This window comes from Musca autumnalis, unplaced genomic scaffold (assembly GCF_047663935.1).
Source record: "Musca autumnalis isolate F117 unplaced genomic scaffold, ASM4766393v1 scaffold_3, whole genome shotgun sequence".
NCBI classification, from domain to species: domain Eukaryota; kingdom Metazoa; phylum Arthropoda; class Insecta; order Diptera; family Muscidae; genus Musca; species Musca autumnalis.
The window spans coordinates 14,177,045-14,192,794 of NW_027411866.1; the positions used below are offsets into that span (position 1 = coordinate 14,177,045).

Here is a 15,750-nt window from a genome sequence, read left to right on the forward strand (position 1 = left end):
ATTACACTGCAATTTTACTTCTACTTGTTTCTCCCCAAAAAATATTTTCTAACAAAGGCAACTAGACTGACCCATTTAATATTTGTTAAAACCATTACCTGCTTGGTTGTAATAAAAAAAGAATCAACCAACCAAAAACAAAAAAAAAACCATGTGGGGATACATTGTTATGTGTTGGTTGGAGTAGTTTCACATGTTTTTGCTTAAAACAAAAAACTGGAATTTCATACCCAAACATGGGGTGAATAAAATTTAGAGTTTTGTTCATAGTTTCTATAGCTAGTGGGATAACATTATAACTTTAAAGCTATATAAAGTATATATGAAAATGTAGAACGTAACACCCGTATGAAATGGAAACCCCAGATAAAATTTCATGGCAAAATAATCCCAACCATCAACAAGCACACAGATAGACAGTCAGTCAATGTTGGTTGGATTTAAGAGGAGATAATTCTATGAAACTTATTTTATGTGAAAATATTTTTATAAATTATTGAAGATAACAAAAATTGAATAATGATACGAGAAACTGAACAGAAAATTATTTGCATATTTCAGTTGAAAAAAATATCATAAATTATTTTAAATATGTTTTCAATAATTTGTGGCCCAACAAACTTGGATTAAACATCAAAGGCCAATGTCTCTGAAAAACATTAATTTTGTGTGTTTAAGAGTACGTTCTAGGAAATATTCCTAATAAAGTAAAAAGATAAAAATATTCAAGAGTATAGATTTGATCTAGTTTTAAAACATTTTATTTTAATTGCCCTGGTGATTCATTAGTTGTTTCATCTTATTAAAGATGAGCCGTGTGTACATCGCATACTGAGCACATAGCTTTATTTGTATACACTCTGAAAAAGTTTTCCTTTTTAGAATCGGTTTTATATTTCAGTTGTTACAACGGTTTTTGTGTAACAACCCAATAATTAATAATAATCATACGCACTACGGCACCAATAGAAAAATTATCATAGCTCTCTAGCTATGGCTTGGATTTTCAAAATAAAATTATTTTTGGAATGCTATGAAGTTGCTGGCAAAACAAACAAACATTCAAAACAAATTGCATGATCCACGGATCCATTTTTTTGCTTTTGATAATCCTCATTGATTTGAAAATCTCGATTACTCCTTAACAAACGAGAGCCGGCTTAGAACTAATTAAGCATATGGAGTTAACAGCCTACCGGCTTAGCTGATTACGACCAGAAGCGACATACTGAGAAGTTGTATGCGTCATTTAGTTGGCATCATCTGTCACTATCAAATCGTATTCGACAAAATAGGAGATATGATTACATGTACCGTTTACAGGTGCTTAAGTTCCTTCTTCTTCCCTCAAGACATCGTAACCAGTCTACTGAAACTACAAAAACTTATGATCAATGAAATATTTGACTTAAAAAAAACTTAAATCGAGACAAACTCAGATACTGCTGTCGAAGGTCTTGAAAATCTATTTTTTTCTCATCTTTAAGAACCGGTGAGGAAGCCTTATTTCTTGGCTTTCCAGAATTAATTTAGTTTTCAAAATCGGTAAAACAGCTAAGGAGTTCCAACGTTTTTTGTGAAATAACCTAGCAATTAATAATTGTCATACGCCCTGAAGCACCAACATAAATATTATCATTACTTTCTAACTATTGCTTGGATTTTCAGTATCAATCTATTTTTGGAATGCTATGAAGATGCAGGATAAATGAAAAATAGTTAAAAAATCTTCTTCAATTATTATCACAGGGAAAACGGTTTTAAAACATATTTGGCTTTAAAAACATAAATCGAGACAAACTCAAATACTGCAGTCGAGGGTCTTGGAAATCTATTATTTTATCGTCTTTAAGAACAGAAGATGTTTTTGAAGATATATGGTAAGAAAGCCTTTCTTCTTGGCTTTCCAAAACTAATTTATTTTTCAAAATCGGTAAATAGGTAAGGAGTTATGACGTTTTTTGTGAAATAACCTAGCAATTAATAATTGTCATACGCCCTGAAGCACCAACATAAATGTTATGATAACTTTCCAACTACTACATGGATTTTCAATATCAATCTATTTTTGGCATGCTATTAAGTTGCGGGATAAATGAAAAATGTAGTATAAAAATCTTCTTCAATTATTATCACATGGAAAATGGTGTTAAAACCTATACACGTTTCGTGGTAATGGCCTTCAACATAATGAAAGCTTTAAATACCTTTTGTGGATCTGTAATCTTCTGCAATATATTATATAGAACTACACGTATCGATTTATTATTATTGTCATGGCTGGACCTGTCATGGGAATGCATGAAATGGTCCTATCAAAGCCACAACTTCGACTGAAAGCCTAACTGAAGGGGTTTACCTCGAAAGTTAGTGCCAGTTTGAGTTGGTCAGAAGAGCGAAGGGCTTGTAAATATTTTCTACTTTCAGCTTCCAATACGCAATGAGATCATAAAAGGCTTCCAAACTATGCAAAGCTGGTGGTGGAAGTTCACGTATAACTTTGCGGATGCGGAAAATATCAGGAGCGATATGTTGGAGATCTGGTCTCCAGCTTCACCCCAGTGAATGAAGAACTTACTGCAATACGGATAAAAGGATTTTTTCGACATCAGCTTTATTTATGCTCCCTCTAAGGCAAAGATGGAGAAACATCTACGGGCCAATCTGCGTTGACGATTAATATCGATGTCGTATGCACCACGATCTGTATCTGCTATGCAACGACATCAGTATAGTTAAACGTATTAAGATACTACGATTGCGTTGGCTAGGCCATCCCATAAGAATGAGCGATAATGAACACGCTAAAATGGCATATAAATACGGGCCAAATGGCGGTACACGCAGAGCTGCCAGGCCACGGCTTTAGTAGAGCAAACAAGTGGAGGACGAGAACGAAAGACGCGATATTCCAAAATGCAAAGCAATACACATAGAGGAATGAAAATCTTTTTTTAGTTCGGCTTATTGGACAAATGTTCTGTTATATGCCAACTAAGTAAGTAATCACTCATTGATATGAGAGATATCTCCATTGTCCTGTATGGGATGTTTGTGGGAACATTTATGAAGCAGTGCGGAAAAGTTAAGACTTCGATAGAAGGGGAAAGTATCATATCTCTGAAGATTGGAAATCTATGCCTAATTCGGTGAGTGGAACAAAAGGTCTGTATAAAGCTACCTATGCATGTACCTAATGTCCTGCCTCTCCAAAACTTGTTCGAATTAATACACAACTCTTGTAATTGTAGAAAATGTTTGCTTGCAAAAGCTGAAGACTAAAATTTCGATTGAAAGGCCAACTGAAAGAGTTCACCTCCTCACCTCAACGAAGGGCTTGGAAATATACTCTACGTTCGGCATCAAGAACAGTCGTTCTGCTATGAGCACAAAATTAGTAAGCCCTATTTCTCAGCTTTTTAAAAATAATTTACTTTTTACAATCGGTAACAAAGTTGAGAAGTAATGAAGATTTTCGTAAAATAACCTAATAATTAATAACAGTCATACGCACTGGTGCACCAGCAGAAATGTTTTCATAGCTTTCTATTTATTGCCTGGATTTTAAACATAAAACGGATTTTGGAAAGCTACGAAGTTACACGATAAACGAAAAATGTAGTAAACTAGATTTCTTCAATTGTCCCTGTATAAGAATGATGATCATATGGAAATTTAACCCTATCTATTAATGGTTAGAGCACTAAAGAAATCGTTATTTGTATACCTTTCTTGTTTTTTTGATACTCTAAAAAATATTATTTAAAAGAAGGTAAATCGTATTATAGTGGTATTTTAGTGATGGCTGGGCTTTTTAATGAAAACGAATGAAATGTCCTATTAAGTTGGCGTATAAAAACAAGCCTTTTGACAGTAAATGCATTGTTGCACCTAAGATAAATCAAAATTATGAGCAGAAAGAAAGAAAGTACAGAAACTTTCCGCAAACGCGTCTGTATTTGGCAAATAGTTTTAAGACCAGTAGACGTTTTCTGCTGGATTGGGTCCTCGAAAAATTCAATTTGAATTATCATAAAAAATATTTTTATTTACTCTGATCTTGAAAGTATTATCTTAATATACATATTCTCAAAAACCGTTATTAATATTATTTGATAGTTGATGGTGCGTATAACTGATGTCAATAGTTACACGCCAAGGAAACCTAAGAGGCTTATAAATTAAATAAAGCCACAACTTCGTGAATATGGATGATTTAAAGGTGATGTATTGCAGATTTCTGTCTCATATTGAAAAAGTAGGGCAGCATGTCATATATCTTGCATTATAACTTACTAAGAGCTGAAACCCTCAAATATGACATTCTCATGTGAGATAAATGAGAGGGCACGATAATACCATGACTTTCCCATACCAAGATCGTTGTTAAATATTTAATAATAATTTGTAAGAAAGCATAGGTCTTGCTTTGTCTGATTACCCATTGAAAAACATTATTAAAAAGACATTTGGTGGACGTGAATATTAGTGCGTATGACTGATGTCAGTACTTATACGCTATTGAACCTTAAATGGCATATTTGGATAATTTTAATGGGGTATATTTATAGAGAAGGTGCAGTCTTCGCAATGGCAGACGTACTTGAAAAGTACAAGACCGATATTACTGCCATACAGGAAATACGATGGATTGGGGAAGGCGTCACAACAACACCTAAAGGTGACGCACTGTATTATAGCTGCCATGACGTAAAGCATGAGTTTGGTTGCGGATTCGTAGTTAGTCGGAGACTAAAACATCTGGTATCCAGCTTCATCCCAGTGAATGAAAGACTTGTTGCAATTCGAATAAAAGCAACATCAGCTTTATTTGCGCTCATGCTCGCACTGAAGAAAAGGACGAACAGACCAAAGATATATTTTACGAGCGCTTAGAAGAAACATATGACCGTTGCCCTGCCCATGACATTAAAATCATTCTAGGCAATTTTAATGCCAAAATTGGAAAGGAGAATATCTTTGGCCCAACAGTCGGGAAATGCATTCTCCACAGTGAAACATCTGACAATGGTATGAGGCTGATAGACTTTGCAGCTGCAAAAAACATGGTAGTTAGCTGTACCAGATTTAATCATCTCGATATTCATAAGGGCACCTGGCTGTCTCCAGATCAGAAAACAAGAAACCAAATTGATCATGTTGTGATAGATGGAAGACATTCATCCAGCGTGTTGGATGTACGATCGTTCCGAGGCGCAAATATTGATTCGGACCACTACCTAGTTGCAGCAAAGGTACGCATCCGCTTAAACGTAGCAAACAAAGTACGAACAGACACAACACGAAAGTTAGACATCGGTAAGCTGCAATCACAACAGATAGCCACAGCATATTCCACTCAACTAGCCCAATTGCTTAATCAAAGCAATCCTCATCCCGATAACATATCAGCGCAATGGCAAAGCATTGCCCACTCCATGCAAGCAGCCGCAAAATCCATACTTGGATACCAGAGGCCTCCACCAAAGAATCCATGATTTGAAAAATGTTCTTTCCATATCCTGAGTACACTATCTGTATCAGTTACCAATTTACCTTGCTGTCTCTACAGGAGGATGTGCCTGTACCAAAGCCTTCAGTTTGATGCTTGACTCTTTGGTAGAATTTTCGGACTTCATTCTGGCTCCTGTACATCTCGATTTTTTCACACTCCCGCTTTTCCATCTCTCTCTTTTTCCTGCGGAAAAGACGTTTCTCCTCTCTCCTTTTCTCCCTGTATCTCTCTCTTGCGCTACGCGTTGCTAAGGATTGTAAAGTAGCCCTATATGCGGCATATAGGGCTACTTTACAATCCTTAGCAACGCGTAGCGCAAGAGAGAGATACAGGGAGAAAAGGAGAGAGGAGAAACGTCTTTTCCGCAGGAAAAAGAGAGAGATGGAATAGCGGGAATGTGAAAAAATCGAGATGTACAGGAGCCAGAATGAAGTCCGAAAATTCTACCAAAGAGTCAAGCATCAAACTGAAGGCTTTGGTACAGGCACATCCTCCTGTAGAGACAGCAAGGTAATTTGGTAACTGATACAGATAGTGTACTCAGGATATGGAAAGAACATTTTTAAATCTGTTGGTATCCAATAGCAGCGAAGACGACGAAGATACCACAGTCCCAATCCCAGAAGATGGTATTGAATGTATACCGCCCAGCCAAGATGATCGGCTGTAGAATAATAAGGCAGCAGGGGCCGATGGCTTACCAGCCGAGCTGTTCAAATCCGTAGGCGACACTGATTTATTCATCAGCTAGTTGGCACCATCTGGCAGGAAGAACGAGTACCCGACGATGGGAACCTGAGTATCCTGTGCCCCGTCCACAAGAAGGGAGTTAAGACAGTATGCTCTAACTATATGGGCATAAGTCTACTCCATATTGCCTACAAGATCATGCCAGGGATATTGTGGGAACGACTAAAGCCTATGGTCAACGAGATAATTGGACCATACCAATGCGGCTTTAGACCTGGCAAGTCCACCATTGACCAGATATTTACCCTGCGGCAAATCCTGGAGAAAACCCAAGAGATGCAGATCGACACCTACCACCTTTTTGTCGATTATAAAGCAGCCTTCGACAGCCCGCTGCGTTCAAAGGTATTCCAAGCCATGTCTGAATTTGGTATCCCCGCAAAGCCCATCCGGCTTTGTGAAATGACTTTAACTGACACGAGGTCCTCAGATGGTTTCAGACAAGGAGACATCCTTTCGTGTGACCTCTTCAACATCCTTCTAGAAAATGTTATACGAGAGGCAAAAGTCAAAATAAGTGGCACAATCAACACCAATAGCCATATGTTACTTGCTTATGCTGATGATATAGACATCATGAGCCGATCAGTAAAACAAGTAACTGATACCTTTATAAAGGTCGAAGGAGAATCTGCTAAAGTGGGTCTGGCGGTAAACGGTGAGAAGACCAAGTTGATGGTGTCGACACGCAATGCGTCCATTGAGCTCGGACCGACTGCGGAAGTTGGTTCCTATAATATTGAGGTAGTAAAAGACTTCGTCTACCTCGGCACCTCCGTAAACACAACAAACGACATCGGTTGTGAAATAAAAAGAAGAATTGTATTGGCCAACAGATGCTACTTTAGTTTAAGTAAGCAGTTTAAAAACAAAGCCACATCAAACAAAAATAACGCTCTACAAAACACTGATACTACCCGTGCTGATGTATGGCTCCGAAGCCTGGGTACTTGCGCAAGCAGACATGGCAGTGCTTGGTGTGTTTGAGAGAAAAATTCTTCGAAAGATCTACGGACCAATCTGCGTTGACGGTGAATATCGACGTTGCGTTGGCTAGGCCATATCATAAGAATGAGCGATGATGAACCCGCTAAAAAGGCGTATAAATACGGACCGCTTGGCGGTGCACGCAGAAGTGGCAGGCCAAGGAATAGATGGCGCAAACAAGTGGATGATGAGATGAAAAGGCGCGGTATTCCAGAGTGCGAAGCAACAAATAGAGAGGAATGGAGATCTCTTCTTAGTTCGCCCTATAGAACAAATGTTCTGTAATGGGCCAGCTAAGTAAAGTATGTAAGTATATTGATGTTTTCTATCGAATATTGGAATCATAACGCAAAATACCACGGCTTCTGCAAATTGATTCCACGTTCCGCAACAGAAACTGAAATCCACATTTGTGGACATTTATATTTGAGAGCTATATTTAGAGATTACAGAGGAGCCAATATAACGCTTATGTCTTTTGTATTTACTTTTTACATCATTCCTTATATAACGGTGAACCTTCCAAACATCTTTTTTCAAAATATGAAGTTTATCGTATTTTTATTTTTCTCCTCTTTTCTAATATTTTCTTAATATTAAACAAAAATACGTCACTTGAACTACCTCAAGGTGATGGCTGTTATTAATCACATGGTTTGTTGAACTTAAGCATGCTGTGCCGCCATGCCTTGTGCAGGCCTAGTTTTCTTAAAAACATAAATAAATCAACAAAATAATCCTTGTCTGAGGTGAAATAGCAGAAGGCAAAATAAAAAAAACATAAACAACACAGAATCTCTTGGACAATTGCCCGGAGGCTTTTTTTCGTTTCACAGTTGAAGGATATTCTAATGAGGTTAAATGAGAAAAATATAGGCAAGGTAAACAAGAAACAACAGACAAAGATAAAATAAGAAATTGTACATTTTTTATTCCTTCAAGGTAAATATTGTTTTTTTTTTTCTACATGGTGGATGCTGAGAAGTGGCCAAGGATAAAGGCTAAATGAGAAGAATATTTGCATAGCAAAATAAAATAATAATAATGATAATAATAAATATTTTTTTCCAAAAAAAAGACAATCTGATGGTTTAAATTGTGGGAATTTTAAATAGAAATGTAATTATTATTTCAAATTTAAAAAAACGTATAAGTGTTGTTGCTTGTCATACGACAACAGGGAATTTCAAATGTTTCTTTGCGTAAATTTTTTGTGGAATATTAACATACATATTGAAAATACTTTAATTTTTAATATATTTATGAGATCAATTATTAAAAGTTTTTCAACATTTATTAAGGTTTAAAAATTATAATAATTTGGTATAAAATATAGAAAAACCCCTAGATTTCAAATATTTTAATGCTCACTTTTTCTTCTTTTGTTATGTTTCATAGTATTCTTTTTCAATTTTATCTATTCTACTTTAATAGTGTTTCAACTTACCTGCACGACTTTTGCATAACTTCCGCCCGATTATAGCCACTAATTTTGCAAAACGATTCATTGCAATACACAATGGGAAAATCCACAATTTGAGCATTGGCCAAAAGGAATGAACTATCCGCTGCAATGAAAGAAAGGAAATGAAAGAAAGGAAATAATGAATTAATAATAGAAACGTGACCAAAAACATATAAATCTCCATAAATATTTTACAAGTGCAAAACTTTATTGAGCTAATTAGAATTGGGGTGCATTCATAGATATGAAAGACATCTCTCATATTCTCCCCTGTCTCCCCTGGGATGTTTGTGGAAGCATGTGTATGTATGTGTAAAGCTTCAATACTTATTGATTGATTAATAGTTTCACAGAAACAATTTTACCTTAAACAAAGCATCCCCAAAAATGCAAAAAAAATTACCAAAATTCACTTACAATTACCAATCATGTCGCTTGTCTTCTTCTTAAACTAAATCAATTCCCAGACAAATTTTCTTAACATCTTACAGCAGTAAAACTTGGAAACATTGAATTATTGATTCACGGAAGAATGCTTACCTTATCCTAAAATGTCTGCAAACATTTTGAAATTAATTTGTCGAAATTCTATAACAGTAGTCTATCTATCACTTCTATTGTTTCGCCCTAAACTAAATCAATTTCCCAATAAATTCCTTTAAACGCAAACAATATTCAGGGATGTCCAATGCCATGTCTGTGTAAACATGAAAAAGATTAACACATAACATCCAAAATTAAGACAAATGATGTTTGAATAATAAATACTATTAGGTAGAGTGTGAAGGCTGGCATTTTTCATTCGATCATCAATCAAATGTTCAATATAATGCTCCCCAGTTTGATAAAAAAAACTGAAGAAGGAGAATCGCCATAGCAAATGCCAAGGATAAGATACAACGAAGTTATGATTAACGAATAAATTATAGCATTGTCTTGTATACAGTCGACTGTCTCACGGATCATTAATTGTTTGTAACAATAATATTGTAATTATGAACCAAAAAAGTATATAGGCCTGACATACCAACACATCTCGTGATGTCAAAAAATGAAGACAAATATATCGTCGTTTGAAAATAGCCTAGGTTGCGTATGATTGTTGTCAATAGCCATACGCTCTATTGATCACTCGGATAATTGCACTTTTAACAGTAATGGTAGCTGTGAGCATCTTTAAATAATGCGTCAAAAAATTCAAAGGCCTGTGAAAAGTCTAACAGTGAACTAGAGAAAAAAAAAATATCCAATCCAATCAAAGGACGGTTTGGGATTGTATGATTGTTGTCAATAACACTGTGCAACACTTTTAAGGTAATATCGTGCAAACAATTTGAACTGAGGATTTTTTGAAGGTACAAACCCAAGGGACAAAAACCCTAGTTGGGATTTTATGGCCCCATCTAAACATGGTTATATATTGACTTTTTAAAGCAATTCGGGGCTATATCTTATAAACCAATGCCAATCTTTTTCTGATCTCTGAAGCAAATTTGTAGATAAGGGCAATAATAAAATTTTTGGATAAATAATGAACTCGAAAAACTCCATTTATTGCCTTGGTTCAACTCCCATTAGTTTAGCTGATACTGAGCAGAATTTCAGCAAATATGTAAAATTTTCTATATTTTACCGATAATATTTAGGAGGTTACATGGACTACAACTTTTGTGTGAAAATTATGAAATTTTTTAATATACCTCTTATATCTTTTTTCCTGAAAGACACATTTATCCCTCGTGATTTATTTGAAAGATGATCTCATGACCTTTCCATTGATGCCAATTATGTTGATGTTCGTGATCAGATAACAGAGTTACAACCTAATATATCCAGTTTTTTGTTTGTAGTGTAATCATAAACACGTTAGGGGTAGCAATTATAGCTCAATAGTCACGAAATTTTGCACGAGGTAAGAGTTTAGTTTGAAGAAAATGTGCCTATAATTCTGCATGATGATCTGATATTATTTAGCGAGTGACATAGACCATTACTTCTGTATGAAAAATATCCAAATTTTATTTTTGGTCCATATTATAATTCCTTGAGGGCATTGGACGCTTCGCCACCTATTCTATACCTCAGGATTTAGGGGGATAGATACAAAATACGAAAGATATGTCTCATCGAAATAATGGTTTTGGGCCCCAAGTATTTTTTTAACGAAATTCGTTTGAGTCGATTTAGCCCTGTCCGTTCATCTGTCTCTCTTACTGTCTAGCTGGCTGGTGTGCACGATAACTTTTGAACAGATCTACCGAATAAAAACAAATTTTATACTTCGTAATGTTTTGCCCAAACTTAATATAGGCTACTTAGGTCCACTCCTCACCGACAAAAGTTCAATTTTTTCTAAAAATTATGTGAACAATTACTGACAAAGTGTGCAATCGATTTGGTCCAAACTTTCCATATATTATTATTCCTTCCAGATATAGGTCGGGTAAGACCATATCGGTCCACACCTACGGGTATCTCCCACACAAAATTCGGAAAAGTTAAATTTAAGAGTCCTCTCGAATCGTTTTGAATTTTTTCAGCAGATCGTTCTTGCGGCCCCTTTACGATGGTACAATTGCAATGGCAAGCCATACTTCCTGAGATTATGACCGAGAAGCTCCAAGAAACCCTGAAAAACAAACAAGGAACATAAATAAAAAAGAAAATCCGCAAGATAACTGTCAAGGGGATTTTCTGATTAGTCCAAACTTTGCACATCCTATTATTTCATTCAGTCACACAAAATTTGGGAAAAGTGCAGTTTGAGGACTCGTATCGGATCTATTTGAGTTTTTTGAAGAAGATTCTTTTCACGGCCCTATTGCAACGGTACAATTTTTCTGGGTTAAGTCCATACTTCCTGAGATAATGGTCCAAAAGTTTCAAAAACCACTCCCGGCTCCAACTAAAATTCGAAAATAATTCTCAAATTTTTTCAAAGATCAGAAGTTAGCTTACTAGCCTCATATTACGATAACTACAGATTCTCTTTTGTGTGCAATTGAATATGAATAATTTTGAGATTTATACATTTGTTTGCATGCAAATTATTTGAATTTCTATTCGTTATTAGTTATTTCTACCGGATTAGTCCAAACTTTGCACATCCTATTATTTCATTCAGTCACACAAAATTTGGGAAAAGTGCTGTTTTAGGACTCGTATCGGATCTATTTGATTTTTTTTGAAGAAGGTTCTTTTCACGGCCCTATTGCAACGGTACAACTTTTCGGGGTTAAGTCCATACTTCCTGAGATAATGGTCCAAAAGTTTCAAAAACCACTGCCGGCTCCAACTAAAATTAGAAAATAATTCTTAAAATTTTTCAAAGATCAGAAGTTAGCTTACTAGCCTCATATTACGATAACTACAGATTCTCTTTGGTGTGCAATTGAATATGAATAATTTTGAGATTTATACATTTGTTTGCATGCAAAATATTTGAATTTCTATTCATTATTAGTTATTTCTACCGGTATAAAATACATTTTTGATATCACAATATATACCAACAATGAACTATTTTCGAATTACCCCGAAAAGCACAAAATTACGTGCATTATCAAGCATATGTGAGGTACAATTTCACAATATTTGGACGATAGATCTCAATAAATTCACAATTTTCCCAAATATCAGATATCAGCGATATCAAACATCAGAGAATTGCATTATATTTATTATTTATTGTAGGTGTATTCCGAAAAGGAACCTGATCGATGTGAATTTGCCAATTTTCGAATATTTTTTAGAAATGCATAATATATATAATTGTTCCACAAACATCCCAATAGGGACAAGGGAGGCTTCTCTTATACCAATGGATTCATATTAAATTATTGATAAGTGACGTCGTTTTTATCGCCGAGACCGAACGTCATAAGTTGCCACTAGTAGAGACGTTTTTCATGGCTGAAATTATCAGGAAATATCGCCAACATTACTAAGGGAATTTTGTGGCCCTTTTTGGACATTTGAACTTGCCGACAAACATGTGGATTAGGAATTAACTGCACTAAGGCACAAATGTTGAACCTTTGTGGGGGAGGTACCCTTAACACCTTTCGGGCTGTTTTCCTAAGAAATATGGACTTGCCCCTGAAAAAACCTTTACCGTCGTATTGGAGGTAGCGGATGCAAATCGTATCAACAAAAATCAAAGTGATTCGAGAGCAGGTCTTAAAGTGAACTTATCCGAAATTGTGTGTGAGAGTTACCAGAAGGAGTACACAAATATAGTCCTTATTCGAACCTGATATATATCTGGTAGATATATAAGGATGTGCAAAGTATGGATTACATCGATCACTCCATTCAAGAGTTATCGTGCGCACAATTTGTCCGAACATTTTTGAACTTTTGTGGGGGAGGTACCTGAAGGAGTGGACCGATATGGCTTCGAATTTAAACTATGTTTGGACAATATATTACGAAGGCCAAATTTTGGACCGAATCGGTTGATCCGTTCGAGAGTTATCTTGCTCTCCATCTACTACACACGGTGTTATAGGGGCTTTTTGCATCTTTCAGGATATTTTCTCAGGAAGTTTGGACTTGCCCCTGATGAAACTTGTACCGTCGTATGGGGAGCAATGAGTACAAGTTGTTGCAACAAAAAACAAAGCGATTCGGAAGCTGGTCCTAATCTGAACTAAAAAAAAATCAGAGCGATTCGAGAGATGGCCCTAAACTTAACTTTTCCAAAATTTTGTAAAGGAGGTACCCGAAGGAGTCGACCGATTAAGTCTATATTGAAACATTATCTAAGTTTCATGAGTATTTTATATTAAATATTCATATTATCAATACCGAAACTTGTATTCACATCCTTCTTTTTGAAAAGAATTAAAAACACTTCAAAATTCCATACAAAATTGCCATCCAATAAATATCACAATCCGAAAGTCTAAAAATTAGCAGAAACCCAAAAATTAAATTCATCTAAATGTGAATTCGGATTGAAAAAACACAAAATTTTACTTTTTTATTTATTTTTTTTTTTTGCAATGATTCGCAGACCTGACCAGTCATATGTAAAAGACACAAATTATATAAAGGATACACAGTATAGAACACCTCATTATATATGATCAGCACTTTTTCTCCAATATTACAAATTTGTATTAATGTTCCCTGATTGCGTATTACTATTATTAATGCATGGGTATATTCTGTAAAATATTTATATTATCTATAACGAAGCTTTTATTTACATAATTCCTTTTGGAATGCTTTAAGGACACTCAAAAGTTCCACATGTTCCAAAACGTTTAAAATTTTAAGGAAAACTTCAGTATTTGTAATTAAAAAAATATTTTGTATCTCAGATCATTCCATTAGACCACAAAATTTGCTTTTATAGATTTTTGAAGGCTTTTCCGCACAAAAATGTCTAGCATCATATTAAAATCTTACAATATTTATTAGTTTTAATGTTTAAATGTTGGTCCAATTTTTATTTTATTTTTGAGTTCATAGTTTTTTTAATAACGAATAAACTTGGATTTCCCTGCAATTTCCCAAAGTCCACATTTGATAGAGCATTGTCCTTATTTGGTTTCCAAATGACAGCTAACATGAAGGACACACGGCCAAGGACAGACGATTATTTTATAAGATGGATGAACTTTTCTGTTGTGTTTTTGTTTTGTTTATGTTTTCTTTTCGCTTAAGTGGCATCGTGGTAGAATATGTAAATTTAGCTTATAATATATCTCGCACATACACACACACAGTCACAGACAAATAAATCTTTATTAGATTAGTTTACATAGTTGCAAAAAGCTTTGAATGGATTTTTTTCTCTTTCACCAGATTGTTTGACCATTTGTTCGCGTCTGTGTCTTGGCGTATACGACAATCAATTGCTGCGTAGCTACGCCTACCTTTGGTAGAAAAAGAAATCCAATTAAAGTTAAAAGCCAACAATTTCTACGAGAGAGGAATTTGTGGTGGAACATTGGCGTAACTGGGATATGTGGCGGGAGATTGTTGGTATTGCTTTGGGAAGAAAACTTCTTGAAACAAACGTAAGTGTTTGTTTGTGTTTTAGCTTGAGAAGTTAGTTATTGTCTTTAAATTGTACCATCTAAAATCCTGCTCAAAAATTGTTTGGGTCATCCACAACATCTGGAGATTTTCCGTTTGAGACAATAAATGTAAATTCAGTTAATGGTGTTTGTCATCATCATTGACATAATTATCATAAATATTTTCCTCTGCAATGTCTTCATCAGCGGTAATCAATAATGAAACTTGATTTTATATTCAACAACTGTTTCAACTTATTTGCCGTCTTCAAAGGAATGCCTTTGACAGTTTCTTGGATAATGTTCTTGAAATAAAAGCAATCCAATGAAAGATTGAATTATTCAAAAGGATAATTTGAATGCGAATTTATTAACCTTATGACTGAAATATATTTTTTACAATAAGACACAGAATTTGAAAGTCAGTTGTAGGGGCTTTAAAAGGCCAGAAAAAATAGATGCAAAATATTATATTGTTAATTTTTTTTATCGAGACCAAGAGATTGCAAAAAAAGAAGTTAAACTATTTCAAAAAAGAAAAAATAGCACAACAAAGAACGTAATACTACATTATCTGCAGTGAGAATTCTGTAATTCACATACATATGTACAGTGAAAAGAAAAATGGAATGGCAAGAAAACTTCACACACCCGTTGAGAAGAAATGTGAAACAAAGGAAATGTATTTATGTGCCCATAAAAAATAATTCCTCCATATCGTGTAATGTTTCAATATGTTTTACTTGCCTTAAAAATGTTTTTTTCTTCACTTATTATTTTGCTGCAGTTTATTGTGAAATTATTTATTATTATTATTTGCAAGTGTTACATAAGAGAAGGAAAAGAGAGGAATCTTATGTCTTCAATTGTGGGGATTATTAGGTTTTAAATACGAAGGGCAACGCAAAAAAGATAATGTTGATTCGCTTTTACATTTAAGAACCTCATTAGCTGTAGAATTCCAAAATAATAAATTATAAAATATTCATTTTAAAATGTCGTTT

The 15,750-nt window shown here is 34.8% G+C and overlaps 1 protein-coding gene across 1 annotated transcript in view; it reads right to left on the minus strand.

Moving 5' to 3' along the window:
• Nucleotides 1-15,750, minus strand: part of eag (potassium voltage-gated channel protein ether a go-go) — a 238,467-nt gene that overhangs the window by 69,252 nt on the left and 153,465 nt on the right. The window contains exons 3-4 of the mRNA XM_073972866.1: nucleotides 8,700-8,820; nucleotides 2,422-2,551 (exon numbers count right to left, since the gene is read on the minus strand). Coding sequence (XP_073828967.1) covers nucleotides 2,422-2,551; nucleotides 8,700-8,820 — 251 coding nt within the window. The remainder of the gene's footprint in view (nucleotides 1-2,421; nucleotides 2,552-8,699; nucleotides 8,821-15,750) is intronic.